The following is a 22,544-nucleotide window of genomic DNA, read 5'->3' as shown; positions in this document are numbered from 1 at the left end:
TCTAAAATAAGTAAACAATATTTTGAGTATTTAGAATAAAGAATTAGGTTACACACACACACACACACACACACACACACACACACACACATATATATATATATATATATATATATATATATATAAATATATATATATATATATATAAATATATATATATATATATATATATATATATATATATATATATATATATATATATATATATATATATATATATATATAAGGGTGTCTCTTATTTCGGGTAATATATATTACTGAACACTGTCATTAGATGTAAGCATGTTGCCTTCAATTTACAATTAGAATGAAACAAACAATAATTTAAACTAAGGTGTGCTCATGATAGCAATTGTGTTTTAGTGTGTTGGATACGGATCTGCACTATGTTCAAATGATTATACTTTATTACCTTTTCAGACTATTGGAGTCAGTTCATTGGTAAGTGTAGGATGGCTTTTCGGTAAAATACAGTCTTCCATTGAAAATAATGTGGTCAGAAGTGAAAAACGCAGTAAGTGTTAATTCATGTATATATCATCGTAGAGTTTACTGTAATCCCTGTTTGAACGATTAGATGACAAAAATAATAGTGACCGCACAAGAGAAATTATTTGTGTGTCGCATTGTAAGTATTTGAACCAATAACGGAGATTGACCTTCGTTTCTTAGCTCAAGTGAAATCTAATGTCTCTATTATTGCTCAAATGGCCAATAGATACAAATTGCACTAGAGACCTTGTCGCATTTCCTCTTAGTAAACAACACTGGTCGAGTAAAGAGGCTTATTCGCTACTACTCTTTGCAAAAGAAAAAGATGAGTGTCAATGGAAACCCAGTACGTCCAGAAATTAATTATAACTCCCATGTGAATTATAAAAATCAATACACAAATTTTGCGATAAGTTAACAGAAACCTGTATGGAATGAGATCGAGGACTAGAATTAATAGTTGCTTTTGAATACCTTTTTCCCCAAATACTCAACCGTTCCTTTCCACGACACTCATGCGTCAGGATACACTTATATATTCCGAAGAAAAACTTCATGTCGTTGGTATCAACCTTCAAGAGTGAATATATGTACGACAGCGAATTTACTTTGTTTGGGTAGATTGTATATACACAATCATTTGTTAAACTTTATTTCTGCAAAGACAAATAAGAACGGTATACTTAGAGAAATAAGAATTGCAGAAACGTATTAATTGCTAGGAAGAAAGAAAAGGTAATTTTTTTGTTGGAATAGCATTAAGCCTAAATTTTTGTACCGTCAACTCTAATTTCTTGAAATATGGGAGGAAGTATAAATTGTCTGAGCAGAAAAATCTTAATATACGTTATATGAACAGTTCTTCCTTGACGTAGCGTCAACAAATAAGGTTGGAAATTGGCTACACAGGAACTAGCTCTAGCCTACCAAGACGTAGTCTTTTTGTATTCTGAAAACTTTAAGCTAGCCTCGAACTACCTCCAAATCGTGTTCTCTGGGATATAGAGGCTAATAACTTCCCAAGGCAGAAGTATCTTTCCGTAAGATATGTATATATTGTTCTTACAGAAAGTCACTTTTACGTAAAGTCAACTATTATTTACTTCAAGATATTAAGGGATTTAAATATCCCCTGGTATAAAGTGCGAAGAGGTACAAATTGCATGCCAATATTGTATTAATTGGATCAAATTGGATTGCTAGGGATTAGGCAAGAAATGCCTCCTATATAATACTTTACATGTTACATCAACATTACATTATTTCGTTGAACTTAACCTTTGATATTCCATCAACTTGTTTATGCTTGAAAATTAAATGAAAATGGTTTACTCTCACTCTTTGCACGCCTTACAGGAGGTGTTGCAGCCGTTCGGCCTAAGTTTATGACCAAACCAGCTAGATGCTTTCGGACCATAGTTCTCAAGCTTAGAGGTTTTGTCCTTATACACGATGTACACCATTAATCTGTGCCCTTTTACTTGATTTGCAAATCACGAAGTAACCCATATTCTCTAAGGGAGTAGGATACACCTATTGCGCGACCAGACTGGAGTCATCATTACCTACCAGTTAATCTATTCACCGAAGATGTGCTGCTAGCAAGTCACGACATTTGCAGCCATAGTGCTTGTTGTGTTTAAGCAAGTTTGCCTTCCGTCCATGTTCGCCGTTACCCAGATTGCTGGGATAATCTTACGCAAGTTACCAAATCCCAGGGTAGGAGCACAACAAGGCCGAGGCCAATCAATTCAAGAACCTCAGGAGTGCCGGATGTTGCTTGTTGAAATTCAGCAGTGCCTACTTCAATTGTACATACGCTACAGTAGTTCTAGAATAAGTACGGTGCACATGTCGAGATACTCCCATATCTAATTCGGGATGCATTGGTACATGTTTTGTCATAATTTGATTTTGATGCAGCCACTTATTCCGAACAACTTCGTGCGTTTTACTCGGATAAGATACCGTCAGCAAGAGTCACCCTCTAGTCCTGGGGACAGTATCAAAATATTCTCATCCCAGTAGATCATCCAAACAATATGGGTCATATTGTAATTATGGCGGAGGTACAAAGTACATTGTCATAACCAATGACTAATCAAATCGTCTGCAAGCAGATATGTTGTAGCAAATAAGCAGATATGGATGGAGTCAGGGAAATTTATTTTCAGACTTCTTTGATGTACCTCCTACTGGTAGTGGTTGGATAGCGGAAGTTGTTATGAATTACATAGCCATTATTTTTCTTCTATGAAACCTTTTGGCGCTGTGATAACATTAGGCAATATGTGAGTAATGATAATTCATATTTGATGGAATGCACAACGTGGTCTATGACTATGCAGGGTGCAGGTCTGTGATTCCATTTGTAATATTTTGTATTGTAAAAGTAGCCCTCTTTAATAGTTCAAAGGAGGACACGTGCCAGTAGTATATATTCGTGAGATTAAGAGTACAGTCATTGTGATCTCTTTGCATTATTATAATATTAATAAGCATCTATCAACCAACTTGTGTTTGACGTATTTTGAAAAGATATAAATTATCTTGGCAAGAATCATTCTTTAACGAATCTCTGAATGCCGTGGTAATATTAAGCTACTTTTGATGCAACGCCTTTAATGAACCAAGATAATGAAAACACAAATTATCTAGGAAGACAGTACCATATGAATAATCCTTGCCATTAAATCATTTTACGTTCTGCAAATTTGTATTTCCTGGAGTGTTGGAAAGTGTATATATTGCCTAAGCAGATCGTATTCCCTTTGTCATATCATTATGTTGTGATAACGTTAAGATTTCACTAATGTACATTCATGCCCAAAATTATTGTGGCATGTTTATAAATATGTTGCAGGAATATAATTTGATAACGAGTTCCCTGGTATTTCTTATAATATTAGTATGTGCATAATCGGCAAAGAGGTGTATGTGTCAAGTTTCAAGTCAGAAAAGCAGTAAATAAGAACAATAGAATGAAAATAAAGCCTCATTGTCCATTTAGCAACATTTTGTTTTACTAACTCTAATTTTTGTATTTCTAATTCTTTTCGCATGAAACTTAAAACAAATATACATTTCAAGATTATACACATAGGTTCAGTATTAAAAGTACTCTGCAAAATCATTATCAAATTATATTCTTACAAGAAGACAGTTATAGATATGCGACAATCATTTTGGACATGACTGTATCATCAACTTGCATTTGTTGGAATATGTGAGGGTAGTATACATTGCTTAGGGAGCAAATACCCTGTGTTCACTCCCTTTGAATTGTCATCTCTTTGAACAACTTTTACTGCATATATATATATATATATATATATATATATATATATATATATATATAATTGTGTGTGTGTGTGTGTGTGATTGCTATAAGTCGCCTAAACACGATGTAACGTTGTCATATGTCATTATGTTTTCATAGCATTAAATCACCTTGTAGATAATGTCGATTTTAATTTGCCCAGGTATGTGAGGATGTATACATTTATCAGATATTTTCTACCTCCTGCGTAACCTATTTGTATTATGATAGTCTGATGCTACTTTGATGTATCTCGTATTTGTTAAAATATGCTGTGGAATATGCATTATCAAGGTAGAAACAACCCTCAGAGTTACCTGTGTATATTGCTTTAGCATTAACTCACATTGATATACTATTAACTTATGTTTGCTGGAAGATTGGAGGAAAAATACATGGCTTAGGCAGGAACTACAAGCTCAGTTATCTTATTTTATTGTGGTAACATTAAGAGACATTAATATACCTCGAAAATTTCTTTTGGGATATGGGAGGACGAATAAGCTAGACAGAAGTCAGTTAACGTTGTATTTAAAACCTATCTAACTAACTAAATAAATAAAAGTCAATCATTCTTTAAGATTTTATCGTAAGGGTCCTTGTTTCCAAATACATTAAGAAAAAGAAATACATGCTTAACTTACTAGATCGCGGGAGTTTTTAAAATAAATTTTGGGGAGCGATTTCTCTCGTAGATTGTAGTACTGGAAACGTAAACGCAATCACTCTTATAATTATAATATCGGTAATTCCCTTTGTAAATCCAGCAAGTGAAAGGTTTTTTGGCTCCATATTATATATATATATATATATATATATATATATATATATATATATATATATATATATATATATATATATATATATCACTTTTCGAAGAGCGCTCTCATTGTCATGTCGATTTTTATTATACTTGTGATACCAAATGATGTTGTTTAGGACCTCATCTGAATTAGTTCTGAAAGACTTTCAATGGTTTTTATTTCTGCGAAACATCGAAAAGTAAACATTCAATAACAACTTTTCAAAGGTAGAACAAGTTTTTTTCCTTTCTTATTTTCCTCCTTATTACACAGAGATGAATTTGAAGCTTTTCCTCAAGAATATCACAATATTGATTTCATTGGTTTTAACAAAATTGTTGTATAAGATGCAACACTAACAAATTCATTATGACAGAGTAACAATGACCGCAACATTAGTAATAAACTGGAAGTTTACGTCAACGCAAGGCAAAATTTAGTTTCTGAAAACCGACATAGCAATTATGACTAATTTTGCATTTTTTTCGTAGTGTTACTTTACGCAGAATGTCGTGGGGATTGCTACCGAATGTCTCCCAAGAATGCGAATAAGAAAAACAGAACAAAAGTCCAAGAAAAAAGTAACTGAAGTACTAAAACATATTAGGAGAGGCTTCTTTAAGCATCGATTATCACAAAATTTGTAGATACCATCGCAAAAGTAACATGGCAATTGTAACTGGATAAAACGATTAACTGAAACTAAAGCCCAAATTTTGTGTTGAGTTGACTAAACTCTACAGGATGATTCCCAAGTTCAGTTAATTCTATTCCCACCATAAAGTGATGTAGCAAGAACTGTGTGGTTATCATATCACAAGAAAGTTAACGACAACAAATGGCTTGGCTTCTTTCTTGTTGTCAGTCATTCTAACAGTAATTCTTACTTTAGTTTTTAAATACTACAAAAGTAACTACAGCTTAAAGATTCTTACGATATATATTGCTATTTATGAGTGACTTAATTTGACAATCTGACTTGCTTTATGATTATTTTATTGTTGATCGTTCGCAGGTACTCTTGCAAGAACTTTTGTTCATATTGCTAAAACCTTAAAAATAGGTTTGCAATCTACCTTAAACGTGACCGGTTTTGTGACGTAAAAGGCAGTTAGAAACTTCTGGAGGCATGTCGAACGGAGACCTCTTGTTTGGGTCGTGAACCCCAAACAATTCTCATACATGAAAACTACTGAATTGCCTTAACATCCACCTAGTTCCTCCAAGAAGTAATTTAAACTAATGCAAGTCTTGGGGGCGTAGATAGCGTAGCTCAGAATTAGAAACATGGGAGTAGAATTTCAAAGATAAAATTCGACAACACAGAAATAATTTAAAATAAGAATTTAATGAACTGATCTTGAATGACTGAATAACTACAGAGCATGATGTGGACTGGTATGACTTAAAGACTAGAGAAGACAATGCATAATCACTTACTTTTGGTAACGATGACGAGCAGAACCTCTGATGGACAGAATGACGGAGTGACCAAAACTAATTATGAATAATTTGACTCGCAGAGTTTCGACGTCAAAATAGAACTTCTCCTACCCGGAAGAGAATCCGGTAGTATTTATATGATTTTTCCGTCATGTCAACATTCTTGCACATTCTTTCTGAGTCTTCCTAGTTCTAGAAGTCATAGCCGGTCATTTGCATTGTAGAAGTCAAGGCACTCTAAATTTTCCATTGGATTATGAATCCTAAAGAATATTCAAACTGCCTCCACTTCATACATTGCCTGTTTTATACACATTTTAAAAATCAATTAAATATTTTGTTTCATTACATTGTGGTACACAATAATATATTAGTCTACATTGACATTAATATTCTTTAAACAATAGTAGTTTTATATTTATTTATAGAATTACCCTATAGTAGTTCTGTGCAAAGTGGCTTGTATCTTTCATTTTCCGTATTATCTAAAAATAGAAACAGCAGTAAGATTTTGAGGAAATGTTGTACAATGTGCGCATATATAAGTTATATAAAAATCTGTTATATTTTCTGACAAAAAAAATAGTATTATCAACTAACTATAGGCTGTGATGTATTTGACATAATTACGTTTTAGTGTTTTTTCAATACCAAAATTAGAGAATAGTAATTGCCAGCATAGTATACTAAGAAATATTTTCGATATTTGTTCCTTTTTACAGACGCTCGTGACTCAGTCAAATCATTTCTTGGATGTTTTCTTATTATTGGAATTTCTGGAATCATTAATCTCATTGGAGCGTACAAAGTAAGAGTTTTAAATAACTAGGTAAATAGGAAAAGGGAAGGTACGAAGGAAAATAGTAAGTTCAGTTCAGTTGATTTTTTCTAGCTGACATGGTTTCAACAGTCCTTACTCAATAGCGTATTTGTATTTTTTTTTACATGGTATAATTGATCTTTAGTTTCATCTGGATCTTTACTGATATCTATGTTCTTATAACATTGTATTGGATTTAAGTGTTTGATTTAATGTAGCCACTCTCTACAACTCTACAATTTCAGAAACTTAATAAATACTGACAGAGTGGGCTTTGTACGCGTTAAGGAACTACAGTATGACTAACACAAAATTGAGAGTAATTTTTTTATATGTTTAGATTGGGGCATATATACTAACCAGGAAAAGCACGAACACTTGGTTTGTTATAGGAATGATGGGTTACTACAGCATGGGTTGTGGATTTGTTAAATTTTATACACTTCAATAACGTTCAAGAATGAGACCCTGCGTAACCAACCCCAAAAATGTTTTGATGATTTTGTGAGCAACGTGATGTATGATGACCCTCAAAAGAAAGTCTACGGAATTTCTAAGAACCAATGCATTTATCCAAAGCACTGTTTATAGGCAAAATCAGCATTGTAAATAATAATAATTTCAAGATGTCGTGTGAGTTGATACGAGTCAGCAAGGGTCGACGTCAGGAAGTGTACAGATTCTATGAAGTTCCCAGAAAAGTTTCCTGACTTCCTGAACAATTGGTATGCTAGAATCGTAAAGAGTATAAACTGTATTTGAAATGTGATCAAAATATTACTAAGTTTTCAATGCTACCACATGTTTCGCAAAATTTCTTGTGTATGTTAAGATGATCAACGTTGCAGTTCATCATGGAACAAGAATATCACTGCGGATTTTTGCATACCTGAACTAATAAAATCCACAAAAGAGTTGTATTCATGAGATATTCAACAGAAAGAGTGCTCTCATGTTACTAACGGAAATGCTGCTCAAAATACATTATAGGTAAACCATGCATTACAATGCGAAATTTTTATCACCCATAGGTTTTTGTTTACGTTTGTAGTACTGACTATAATCGATTTCAGCATTTTGAAAACTGCTTGGTGGGATGGACTTCCTTTGTGACCAAGTGAGTAAATTGCGGTTATGACTTTTTTGTTATTGCACACTCCACGTCTTCTTCATGAAATCTAGTAATTGACAGTACTATGTCAAACATATGCGGATAGTAGAATAGTTAGCATCCGTATTCCATTTTGACAGTGAAAGTAAATAAAGTACATGCAATTTAATTACTGTCACCGGCTTCCTGAACTCATTTATAACTTTTAATCAAAAACAGGAAAAACAGCTCCAACGTTTAACTTATTAAACGAACCTCGTATGAACCTTGATATGTTTGTGTATGGGCTTCAATCAAATCTCCCAGGACTCCCTTATATGATAAAGAAAAGAAAGAAAATTGCTCAGTGTTCGTTCCACAGGAAAGACTTATCGATATTTGTAGCCATGATTCTGGTCCTTATGTTACAAATGAAAATCGGGATTTCCCCGGCTGCCCATATACATACTGTTGTTAGCTACGGAAATATTCATTGGTGTGTATGCTTGTTTCGGCGCACGACCCATGCTGGTCGTTGCTTTGCGATAAGCCACTCGTATGTATAACTTTTGTTTGCTGCTCAAAGTTTTTGTGTGCTGTCGCGGGAGGCAAGTTTCCCTTGCTCTGGTTGAGCATATAAAGATGAGATATTAATTTGAAAATTGAACGTATATATTTGAATACTGAAGTGAACCTCCTTACCTATCATTAATTTTCTAATTTGTGAAATATCATACGCTGTGTGTCGTATATTACTCTCACGCGTCTTAGTACTTATCTACGCTCCCATATCCTAAGCAATTGTGCGTTGTTTGGGATTACCGCAAGTGAAAATCCGGAGTAGTAATTGTGAAGTCGAAAACACAACAGGACGAGCTTCAGTCATCGCTTATGGAACCTGCCATGGACCCCCGCACCTAATTGGGACTCGACATCAGGACTACAACGACCTCAACCTGGATTGACCGGTCGAAGATTACAGTGAGTACATTAAAAATTCCAACGAATCAGACTGCCACCTAAAAGGTTAAATTCGACAAACGAATATGTTTAATGTTATCTTGCATGTAATTTAATTTCCTTTAAATATTATTATATGTGTTATACACTTTACAAACAGAATTTCCTTTTTGCTCGTCCACAAGAATCAATTTTTGAAAATTCGTTATTCACGTTCAATTAATTGCATACATGTATACACAATCGTCTACCTCTCAGGGTACATACCTGTATATTCCTATCCACCGATTTTCAGCTTCGGTTGTGTTAGGATGTAAGTATGGATAAATCGAGTTTTCGTCATGGTATATCTGGAAGAACGAGGGAGAGATAGAAAGACGAATTATACAGAAAGAGAGAGAACAGGAAAAATAAGTAAGATAGTGATGTACGCAGGAAATTTTGACCACAACGAAAATAACGATTTTATTACTCTAAATGCTCTAAGTACATTCACTCTAATCACTGTAGTTGAAATAAGAAATATTTTAACTGAAGCACAAGGTTTTAACTATAAATAAACTTTATTTATTTAAATTTTTACCGGTAGTTTAGGAACAATAGCTGTCATGTAATTACATATGGTTCTAATGACGCTGTGCTGGTCTGTACACTTATTATTTCTTTGTCGCCTTTTCGTGTATGCAACATTGAAAGAGTTTTACGTCCCAGGGTTATGCCGGCTAGGCTAAACGAGGTAACATTGAAAGTACTTAGTTTCTTTTATGTAGTAATAGTCTCATTACTTTGCAAGCTTTTGTACAGTACGTATGTAACCTTGAAGATATACGTTCTCATCACTCGTATTTAACTTACATTTCCGTATATGTAATTTCATTTGCAAACCATAATTGAATTTTGCAAGAGCTGGAATGTATCCCATATTTCAAAGTTGTGATGCTATGGTAATTACTAACCTTCCTTTGACATCAATATACGACTAAAAGACACTTATCATTTATGCTCACCCTTCCAGGATAGCAGGAAACATTATTTCTTCTTTGAGAGCGATGAATTGACAAGGTCTAACCTGATCGTTTTAACTGCTTAGTATCTTCTTACACTCATATATGGAAATGATTTTTCTGAGTGAAATAATATTTATTCATCTTTTGTAATTGTTTGGTAGCAATTATCCCATTGCTATTTTTACATAATTTCAGAATTATTTTGTTGCGTGTAATGACGGCATTCAAGTACATAGCACATTTACGAAGAATTAGTAATCACTTAATTTAATATTGAATTGTATTGGGTTCGACTGATATATCACAGTAATTCTCTTTTCTTGGATGGAAAAGAGGAAAAATGCGAATGAATTCTATAGGGATCAGCAAATCCAAAGAAGGGATGTAAAATAACTTTCATTTTTAACGCACGGAAAACAGAAAATAATAACCAATGTTTTTTTCTATTTTCCTTGTTCCGTATTGTCTGAAAGAACGGTTCATTTACATCTTTGAACTTTTTGCAGTGTGTATTTTTTTGTATCATCGTAGTTATCATCTTAGTGTCATAGGTGTATAATGAGACCTGAGCACCATAATTATTAGATTTTATTCTTTATAAGAAGTGAATAGATATTTTATTCTGTTTTCTTTAACAGTCTTATGTATCAATAGTTTTATTTCTGTTTCTGTGTGTGTCCCTCTGTGCAACCTTCGAAATCGCACAGAAGAAACGGGTATTTAGAAAGAATGCGGAAAATTTATATTATGTCGTAAGTTACATAAATTTATACATTTTATTAGATATTTTAAAATAAATGTATTGTAATTTTTTTGCAAGAAAAAGTTTCCGGAATTTGGGTTAACAAAAACTTACCGATATAATACTGTACAAAATGATTATTAGTATAAAACGTTATTATATAATGTTATTACAAAAAAGTATCAAAAGTGTCTGCAGTTAATTTCATGAGACTAAAGTTCAGAACAATATGTTGTTTAATTTCCAGCAATAAAAATATTCTGTAATTTGTCTTAACGAAAATTTTTGACAAATATATTCTACTAAATGCATTTAGTGCAAAAGTTAACGAATTGTCGTAACAAAAGTTATCAAGACTTCCTGCAGTTTACTTTATCAGAAAGAAAGGTTAGAAACAGTGTCTCCTTTAATTTTCCAAAAGAGAAAAAGTTTATGAAATTTGGTTTAACAAAATGCTAGACAAAAAATATTGTACTAAAAGATTTTAGTACAAAAGTTAATATATAACGTTGTAATAAATTTTATGTTTTATTGTAACGTATTGGTCACCGTTTTGGCGAAAATATTCTTCCACAAATATTCATCTTGACTCTATTTCATCCTTCTCCTGTAGGTAGGAAAACGTTCATAATGCGATACTCTACGGCTTTTGTAACGTCTAGTTAACACAAAACGTTTTAACTGTATTTTCGTAGATAAAATAATATACATTTCAGTACAGTATCAAATTTTATCAAATAATTAAAATTAACCGTATAAAACAGTGATGCATATTCTTTTCATAAATAGAGTAACGTAAATACGATTGTTGTGTGTGAGACTAAAACTGTCCTAATATACATTAGGATGTGTAAAATAAATAAGTTACACTAACGAACGTCTGAGTTATCAGCCTTTTCTATTGTTGCCAAGCATAAGTACATTTTGGTGCTATAAAAAGTTCTAACTTTGAGCTTAAATATTAAATGGATAACTTTTATATCTATTCAGGTGTTATCAGGGAACTGCTGAACGAATGTCTCCACCAGTTTCTTCTGCATGTTTTCGTCAACTGGTATTTCCCATTCGTACAATTTCATTAAACGACTGCGTTTAGTGTATTTATTCTGTATTCGATTGTCTTTTATGTAATTCGCTTCTCATATCCAGAAATACAATGTGGAACATTTCTCGCCAAACTTTCAGATGTTTCAACTATATGACAAAACAGTTCCACTTCTGCGCCTTCGCAGAGCTTATCACATCCCACATTCCATTTAACAAACAAAGAACGATTTCAATGCAATATTTTTAAACAGGTAATGAACACTCAAATTTTACACCTAACTCTTGTCCTTTTTATTTCAATTATTGCAAATATCATTGTAAGATAATTACACAAGTACTAATAGACTGCAGCACGCTTGCTAATGCAATGTTTGCTACAAAATGTCAGGCGCTTTCAAAAACATCCTTATAAAAATACTTAGAACATAATACGTTATTCTCCACGTAGCATAACTGTTCAGTATTTTGCGCGAAGTTTTCATTATATTTACAAATGCAAGCCAATCGTGATTCTCATTGCAGCTACTTAAATATTTATTACAACTTTTGTAGCCTGTGTGCCAAAGTATTTAAAGTACATGATACTGATGTGTTGATTAAATGCTATCTTGAAACAGGTCACTTCTCATTTGCTTCAAAGGAGTCCGCCTCGTCCTACTTCTGAAAACTTCCGAGTTGATGTAGATTCCTCGGTTCAAACCACAGTAATACTTCAGATTAAACTTTAAATTACAGCACCACTCCTCTTTTGTAGTCTTGATCTTGAATTTATTAAAACTATAACCATTATTAACATTAAAAATTAATGTATGGCATGTAAAATTACACATTAAATTCTACATTTCATTTTACTGTAAACAACGAATTCATTTATATCGTAATTTTTATTAACTAAAAATCGTATTTAAATTCATGTGAAAAGCCTAAAACTAAACATAAGCTCTTTTATGCCAACCTTTTCCCTTCAAACATTGCAGAGATATCAACAGTCTAAAACTATTTGTAACGCGGTATTTATAACTGAGTATTGATTGATACGTTTCTGTAAACTTATGCTAACGGTGACGTTAGTGTTTCAGAATAGATTAGTCGGGTAATGTTATTCGGGGTCGGGTCGTAAGAACCAGCGAAATAGTAACAGAATTTCCTCAAAATAGTAAATTCAATATTTCGATTAAATAGCATACCAATGATTGGAAAACCAACAAAACTCTTCTTTTCTAAATTATCAAATTAATTCATTAAGTGACAACTACATATTATAGTTTCTTTCTTGCCTAGATAGATCAAACTTCCTGTCATAATTGTGTGTCAGCTAGTCACGCAAAATATACATCTCCTCTGTGTATGCATATAATTTATCATTAAATACTATGTCGGTAGTCATATATATCGCTTGGTATAAACTCTAAATTCGTCAAAATTCCAATTTTATTTTGACAAAAGTACAATTTTTGTTATTAAATTTGAAGTGACGATAGGCGTCTATTCCAACTAAAAGGAACATATTAGTTGTTTACCTGTATTACGAAACATTAAAAAATTTTCTTTCTGGCATTTGGAGCTCTTATAAATATAATATTTTCTTGTTTTGTAATTTCAGTTTTTTAATTCAAGAGCACAAATAAAATGTTTAACACATTCAACACTTAAGCATATAAAGAAACAATATCTATAAAGAATAAAATAGCCTTTAGTTGAAAACAGTCTTTACTTATACTTTTCAAGTAAAAAATACAAAATCGTATCTGGCTGTGTTTGTATAGTATATTCAACCATGAAAACATAACATGATTTGTTGGTTGTATAAGCTTCCAGGTGTCATCATTGAATACGGGTTGAAGTTATGAAATATTTTTATGAAATAAAGTCATTAACATATGGAGATGGATGCAATAGCAATGTACAGAAAATATTAATTAAATGAAGCTCCTTGTAATAATTTACTACTTATCAAAATTTGTAATTATTCAATATAGCTGTAGTACAATATTAAGGTCTAGTTAGCAGGGATTTGCGTTCCTGCTACAGTTAACCTAAGCAACTTGTGCGATGGAAGGTGCTTTTGGTTAAAAACTTAGTGCTTGGTGTGAGTCAAGTTATTAACAATAGATTAGGGAGAAAAGTTATTGTATAATATTGGCCACTAATACTATGCACATATACAACAGAGGTGTTGCTAGCTTCACTAGGATAAATGAAATGCATTTAATACATATAGTTATAAATGGTTAGATAACGTTGTATATCTAACTGCACAATACATGAGAAATACAAGTAAGAGTATTAGGGCCAGAAAGAAAAAAATACATGACGATTTCAACTTTTGATTCATGATAATTATTATATTCTTAAATATCAATTAATCCGTAAGAAAACATGTTTTATGTTGTATTTTTTTCTGTACACGACAAGGTAAGGGGAAATTTTGTTTCGAAATATTTAAAGCTTCCTCTCTATTTTCTATAATTTATTTTAATAAAAATACATCGATGTCATAATAAAATATAAAAATTGAACTTCAACGACAGCAAAGAAAACACGAAATAATTACATAAGCACTCAACTGAATAAACATCCATCCACTACGAAAACAGTACGGATGTTCACAAGGAGAACTTCTTACAAATTATTTAACTTAATAATTTATTTGTTTTAATATATATATATATATATATATATATATATATATGTCATTTACTAATTTCATTTTTTCTATTGCTTAGAGGGATTTAACACGTAGCTATTTTGTAGAGCTAGTTTCAAATAATAATAATAACAATAATAATAATAATTAAAATAATAAAAATAATTATTATTGTTGTTGTTATTGATATTATTATTATTATTATTATTATTATTATTATTATTATTATTATTATTATTATTATTATTATTATTATTACATATGAAAAGGTAAATTGAATCCAAGAAGACAGAAGTTGGTTATCAACTGTGTTTATCTATTAACTATATACAACTTTAAAATACACAAACGCAGTTTCTTGTTCAATATAGAACGCGATAAGACAGTGGTAGTGATACTGTAAAGCGAAGATGCTAGCTGAACTACAAAATCACCTCTTGTAGAAATATCAACGGTCTAGAACTATTTTTAATTCAGTATTTTATAACTGAATATGTTAAGGGGGCAAGTTATTAACAATTTTCTTACAAATATCTAAATTGTTTTTTTTGTATTAATAATAGCATTTTGTGTTAATGTCTGCTGGGGCCAGGTCCCCTAGTCCCCCTCTGGTCGCGGGCCTGAATCTCTGTAATTATTTAATACAGCCGACAACCGACCGGAACCCATAATAAGTCACCTAGGGGATATTACGTAAAAAATGAGTTGAACACGGGCTTCGGCGTTTTGGAATAAATAGCCAACCCGAGTCTGACTCGGGCTTAGGGTCGAAAGGTATATTACTTACGAAGTTATATATGACTTTCCTTCTTTTCAGGTATATAACTGACGATATCAAATTAACCTTTTACAGAACACGATAGAATAAATTATGACAAAATATTTAAAATTGTCTCCTAAAAATGTGGAAAATATTAGACATGCCCATTTGTCCCGAGAGGGACGACTTATACTCTTGATCTACTCTTCATTTCCCTTGAGGTAGATTTTGAAAAATTCACTAGAAGTATCATTGTATTATATAGGTTATGGTTGATTAATTGCAATTTGTAAATTCGTAATTTCGGATAAAAATTCTTCATGGTGAAAATTAGAGAAGGGGAAAAATGAAGTAAAGTAAAAGTATCTTCTTAGGTCATTCCTAGGCAGAGTCACGAAAATACGGTTTCTATTTCTTCTCGAAACAAATGCCAATGTTTACCTTTTCCCGGAATTGATGATTTCATATAGGGTTATATAGGAAGAACTCACTGTGAACGATCCACTACCATATTGAACAATGTGAGAAGATTGAATTTGAGCTCCAGTTTTCTTCGGATTATGCGACGAAGGAGACTTCGACTGACAGCTCTGGTACTTGGATTGTGTGTCATCGTGAGTAGGATTTCACCGTCAAACGTCTGCGCTTAGCACTGTGTTATCAGGACTTTTGAAAAACAAAAGGGGCAAACACAAGAGACAAAAAAAAAAAAAAAAAAAAAAAAGTTTACTAGACTTGTTCTGAAAAATCAGTACTCCTTTCCTAATGGTTTTAGTACTCCATATCATCTATTCATGGAGTGCTCTGTCAAGATAATCTTACAGGAGTTCGACGGTTAACAAAGTCTGCTATCGTGGCTACTATTCCATTTGTTAGTGATGCAAGAATTTTATTTTCGTTGCAGATACGTTGTTCTTGCATAGTTTGAAAGAGTGTTCCAAACGTTATCCTATTTTAGTAGAACGTTTCTGCCCAAAATGCTCGTTTCTGATGGAATTTGATGCCTCACGTAACCGTTTTAAGTTACTTTTCTCTTCGTCATTCCAAACCAAATGATCAACTTGTCACTTTGTGAAGCACCCCTAAACAGTGACACTGCTCTTTCCGTGCCTTGCTATATGTGCTACACGGTTGGTATGAAATGATAAAATATTTAGAATGATGACGCATACACTTCTAGCATTGGAATTTCAACTTCTTGGTCTTAAGTATCCTATTCATTTTTAACCCCAGAAGTAACTTTTTGTATTTTTCTTGATGAGGGATGATTTCTTTCCTTAATCCTATCCCTAATACCAAAGATGTGAAGGACCTGCCCGATGCTGATATTGAACATAAATTAGAAATAGTAATTCCAGTGTATTATAGTTCTTCCTGAGAAGTTAGTCTATTCAGTTTTTCTTATTTTTTCTAGTTAACTTGTACTTAGGAGAAGCTGTGGCTTTTGGACGATCAGTGGATTTTCATGTAGCATTTACATTCTTTTGTGACTGCCTTTCAAGTTTACAGCACGCTTCTCCACCGAATCACTGAACACTTTATACAGAGAATGCATCTCTCTTGTCAAAACAACCACTTGTACTAATTAACAGTTTATCTTCCGCATATTATAGCATTTGCATGTTCTTATTACTATTAAACTGGTTAAAACTAACAAAAACATTAATACCCATGTCGCAGATTAGCATCCAATTCTAAACATACAAAGACACTATTGAGTAGTGCATACTCAACTGTTCGTGAAGAAAAGAGACAACTACTGACTAGGATTCGTACACACAGCGTTAGGTGTCATTGAAATGAACCATCATCAAACATCATCCCAAAGTTAGTTGTCTGTTTACTAGTTATTTGCTTAATGCCAAGCAACGTTCCTGAATAAATTTGTATCAATGTCACCAATACCAGGAATTTACATATTTTTGTATGAATAAGGTTGTTTACATAAACGAATTCAATAGAGGAATTTACATATTTTTGTATGAATAAGGTTGTTTGTTTTCATAAACGAGTTCAATAGAGGAATTTACATATTTTTGTATGAATAAGGTTGTTTGTTTTCATAAACGAGTTCAATAGAGGAATTTACATATTTTTGTATGAATAAGGTTGTTTGTTTTCATAAACGAGTTCAATAGAGGAATTTACATATTTTTGTATGAATAAGGTTGTTTGTTTTCATAAACGAGTTCAATAGAGGAATTTACATATTTTTGTATGAATAAGGTTGTTTGTTTTCATAAACGAGTTCAATAGAGGAATTTACATATTTTTGTATGAATAAGGTTGTTTGTTTTCATAAACGAGTTCAATAAAAAACAGTGTCCTTCATCTGTAATATTATGAAACATTATTAGTGTACTCAGATATTTGTCACCGGTTGTAAATCTGGTTTTCTTTAGTTACATGCATGATGTTCTTACAAACGTAAATGCAGCGCTCCTTCTGACATGATTTAGCAACGGCGGTACCACTCTTTTGGATATTTTCTAAATGCTCACATTTTCAGTAATGATATGGGTTCTCTCTATACACCGGTATAGGTATTTTGAGATGATTCCCGAGATTTTATGAACCATTAGATAAAGTTCAAGTTGATTTGTTGCTCTATTGCTCTTAGTTAAGGCAGAAAAATGAACTTCAAAAACATGGGTATAGACAAAACTATGTCGACAACAACAACAACAACAACAAAGGATGCTGGTAACTGAGGTTACAATTACATAGTCCCAAGACATACATTAAAAAAAACTGAGGAATCATCATAGCTTCATTTTGGTCGTAGCTTATATACGTAAGAAGGCACGGATATTTTTAGAGACATCTCTTGTATCTATTTCATATAGGCTTCAATAAAATGTCCGTTTGTGAGTAAAATTACAAGTTCCTATAAAACATTACCCGACAATTTTGTCTTTCTAAGTTTAGGTAAACATTAATATACATATAGTCACTGAAAGCCAGTAAATCTATTTTCTGGGTAATATGAAGAAATAAAAATCAGGTTATATCGTTTCATAGACTGTAAAGCAAGAGAACAATAATACTGCTCTTTACTTTATACTATCAGAATTAAATAATCATTTTTGCTGATTGCATTATTAGTTTCAGTTGAATAAATTTCAGATGTATGTTGCACACTAATTTTATTCGTATGTCTAAAGAACAATCGTTTTTATCTTGAAACTATCCGGTTTGTTGCATTTCATAACATTGTTTTAAAATATATAAAGATCTGGTATATGTATATGAACATTATATCAATTTGGAAGGGAAGTTACGTAATAAGCAATTGTAAATAATTAAGTACAGATTTGAACATTAATTACATATAACTACAGAATTACGGTTATCCATCTTATTAGTATAAATTTGTAATTTAGGTACTATAAATGTAACTAAGAAAGTTCTGCCGCCCTTTGTGGAAGTCTGTGTTCTGTTATCCCTCACACCGTGAGTTGAATGCAAATGGAGATAAGGAGAAGGACAGTTGTTAGTGTGGGTATATCTAACATACTACCTGGTTGTGGAAGTTAAGTTACATCGGGAACTTGTGTAAGGACAGACTGGACATGGGACCTCCATAGAGCATCTAAGGTATTGTATGCTGTACGAGTTCACACTAGGGTTAAAAACCGCTCCAGCGGGACGGAAAGTATGGGGAGGATGTCACTAAGCGGACAGTGAAGTGGCGGTTTAAAAATTTAAGGCCGGTGACGAAACATTCGAAGACGCAACACTTGACGGATACGTCATGTACACGTGTAAAAAATGAAAATCTTCTGGTAGCAATTCAGGCGAACATTGGACAGAATACGTGAGGAACTGGAACTACTGTTCAGTGTGAGCGGAGAAACCTTTCGGCAGTACCTCCACCAACTTGGGAAGCACTGTAAGATGTGTCAATGGGTCCCACATGATTTGACTTCGAGCCAGAAGGCAACGTGAGCAGACAACTGTGTTATTTCCTGTCTCGTCTAAGGAAGGAGCCCTTCCCGGACAGGGTGTTGAGATGTGATGAGAAGTGGGTCCTGTAGGAAGCTCCACAGCGACGTCGTCATTTGTTTGCATCTCACGAACCGGTTACAAAATCGGTACTGCACCAAAAGAAGTTCCTCCCGTGTGTTTGGTGGACTAGTCACTGCATCCTGCATAGGGAACTGCTAACAGCTGGTCCGAGGATCCGTACAGTGTGTGGGTGTGTGCTATTAGCAGTTAAGCCATGTTCAAGGAAAACTGAAAACTCTGGACCCAACACTTGTGAATTGCAAAGGGGTCCTATAGGATAGGAAACACCATTGCATCCTTCATACTCCCCGGACATTGCACTGTCCAATTATCACCTGTTCCATTCCTTAAACAATAGGGTGTATCGAAAAAAAAACATTTTTTCGAAATCTTTTTACCCTTAGTTGACATTTTTGGCAAAATGTGGTTAATAAAACAGAAAAGATTTCAAATCGATATCTCAATTTTTTGAGATGCCGCCATCGGCTAGATTTTTTTAAAAATGACGAAATCGTAGGTTTTTTCAAGACAGTAAATGAAATACTATAACTTTACACTATGATCCACTTTCGTAGTAATAATTGTTCTCCAGATAGTCCCAATATAATGTAAAAAGATTTCAAGACTCTATTTCAATTTTTTTGAGTTGCCACCACCCTTCTGAACTGTGAGGGGAAAAGTGAATGATCTTGTGTATTAATGTATATTTGTAAAAATTTCGCATAAAATATTTAAACATGTTAGTTATTTTGCTGTCAGAGATCAGACACAGTGGAGTCAAAAATCGATAAAATGAGATGTATTCAAGTTTGCATACATTTGGAAGACGTATAATATTTTAAAAGTTGTAGAAAACTTGCTGAGATACATCATTGTAGTTCCTGCAGCACTTATCTCATTTCCAAGTAAATTTATTACATTGGAAATAACCCAAAACACACCACGATGAGGTGCTGCAGTTCGATTTCCTGGACTTATCTTTAATTTTGTAGTTGCAGATGTATAATATTTACGTTCAACTACTCATTTCTAATTTTCATTCTGATCTCTTTGTGAACTGTGGTAAATTTCCGCTCCCGAGATATTGAAGTTGCCAAAGTAAGTCCATGGTGAGCGTCTGCACTCTACACAGAACTAGCTGCCACTAATTTTATCCTGCGCTCTACTGATCGAGTGGCAACGAAAACTTGTTACTTATTCACTGTGGCAATTTTTATGTTATGTTGCAGCTCATCTTTGCTTAGGTGTTATGTTAGTAGTGGCTCCGTCAAGACACACTCAGACCAGTTTATCATATCAATGTAGGCTCTCGCGACTAATTTGACCTCATTAACTTTGAATTCTCTCACATTGATAGATAAGGATAACGTTTTTGTTTTCAAAATTCTTCTCCAAATGAGCCTTCTTATGTTTGCATCTTTGACCGATATCGTTGCCTGAAGTAAATTCTCGGGATAGCTAAACCATGCATTTTGTATTATCACTGGATCTATGATTGATTTAGTATCTGAATCTATAGATCTAGAAAATGATATAAGTTTCCATAAATGTTTAGCTCATTGTGTGCACGATGATTCACTTTTGATATAGTACCATACAGAAGCATAAATATTCATTATGTAGGAAACAATAATCTTGAGCTCTTTTGACGGATTTTCCGTTCCGATGTAAAACGCAAAATTCTACTAGCAGTTGTCACCCATCTCCCCTGATGTAGACATTGTTTGGTCATCGTTTAAAGTTTGTTCAGCTTGTTTTAAGTGTTCATTTCCATGTTTTTGGTTCTTTGGTCTATACCGCTTCATAACCCGTTTTGATTCACTTTTGTCTATTCCTCCTATAATCATTTCCCTTTTTGTTCTTTGGTCAAGAAGAAATGGCACTTGTAACTTTGGCATTCGTCTTTCTCTTTCACATTTACAGTGAATCAGAGGATCAGCACCTTTACACCAAGCAACATCAAATAAGGATTCTTCAGCAAAATTTTGAAATATTACTATTTTAGCATCACATGTAGGGTTGCATTTTTTTGCCTGATTTTAGGAGCTGACGAACTTAAGACAACTCGTGATAGTGAAGAATTAAGGCAACAATTTGTTGTTGACTTAAAGTAGCTTTTCCACGTAAAGATGGCTTCTTCCAAACTTGAGGTTTTAGGAAGCATATGTAAGTAATGTCCTAGGCTGGCATATCTTTTCTAAAACCGGAATTATTATTTGTTTCCCTTTCCTCATAGGATTTTTTCAGCACACTTTCTATTGTAGGCAGTTGAACACAACCAAGTTCCTCTGGGGACACAATCAGGCCCGAAGCCAGCTATAAAATGTAGGGGGGCCCGGTGGAAGTTAAGGGGGGCCCGATCCAAAAATAGTAGTTCATCCCATATTATAGTTCATTTGCAAACCTACCGTAAAAATTTTAGAGGGGGCCAGTAAAAATTTAGGGTGGGGCGGCCCCCCTAGACCCCCCTGGATACGGGCCTGGACACAATAACATAGTGAGTAATGTTGTTTTGTGTCCTCTGACAGTAATAGAGTCTTATTCTCTAATTCGATGTTGATACAAGCAACATAATGACGCATTCACAAACTTATATGGAGAAAGCCACAGGCTTATAGACAATAGGATCAAGTAAGAAACCAGTATCATGTTTCAACGCTACCAAACTAGCAAAAGCACAACACTCAAACGTGATAATTCACCTAACACTGATTTTTTTGTCTGAGCAAGGCAAGTTCCATTTGTTTCGATAATTGAGTTGCAGGGGAGGCAGATGCGACACAAACATTTTAAATTTATCGATTTTCTCATCAAGTCAAAGGGATGGCGACACCTCATCAACAAGGGCTAACGATTTTAAATTTCTTTTCTCATTATATTAGAACTATTTGGAAAACAATTATTACTATGGGTAATATTGTAAGTAATAAACATTTCATTCATTGTTTTTTAAAAAATCTACGATTTCATCACTTTTTTCGAATTTCAAGTCAATGGCGGCACCTCAAAACATTCAAGTATCGATTTGAAAATTTTTATGATATATTAAATACATTTGGACAAAAATGGCCACTAAGGGTAATAAGATTTCGAAAAAAAAAGTTTTTTCTATACACCCTATTGAACAATCTCCTTAAATGTCGCCAGTTTAAATCCCTAGTAGAGATGCAAAATGCACTTGGTACTTTCTTCTCTTCACGGCCCACCAAGTTCTACGGTGATTGAATACATGGCCTCCCAGAACATTGGCAGAGGGCCGTCGATGCTGACGGGGACTATTTTTGATCTTACAGGTGTGTGTTAAATGAGATATCGGAATTGGAAGGTGGTGGGTGAAAAATGCGACACATCTTTCTTGGTTACTTTTATAGTAATTTTCGTTTTGTGTGAGTAAATATTTTGAATC

General features: G+C 33.3%; 1 protein-coding gene across 1 annotated transcript in view; it reads left to right on the top strand.

The window, feature by feature from the left end:
* The window catches only part of LOC145680558 (uncharacterized), a 77,302-nt gene that overhangs the window by 36,715 nt on the left and 18,043 nt on the right, over window positions 1-22,544 (top strand). Inside the window, exons 3-4 of the mRNA XM_081751190.1 lie at window positions 421-514; window positions 6,780-6,865. Coding sequence (XP_081607316.1) covers window positions 421-514; window positions 6,780-6,865 — 180 coding nt within the window. The remainder of the gene's footprint in view (window positions 1-420; window positions 515-6,779; window positions 6,866-22,544) is intronic.

Source organism: Thermobia domestica, chromosome 3 (genome assembly GCF_964235325.1).
Source record: "Thermobia domestica chromosome 3, izTheDome1.hap1.1, whole genome shotgun sequence".
Classification (NCBI taxonomy): Eukaryota; Metazoa; Arthropoda; class Insecta; order Zygentoma; family Lepismatidae; genus Thermobia; species Thermobia domestica.
This window is presented reverse-complemented; position numbering and strand designations above follow the sequence as displayed.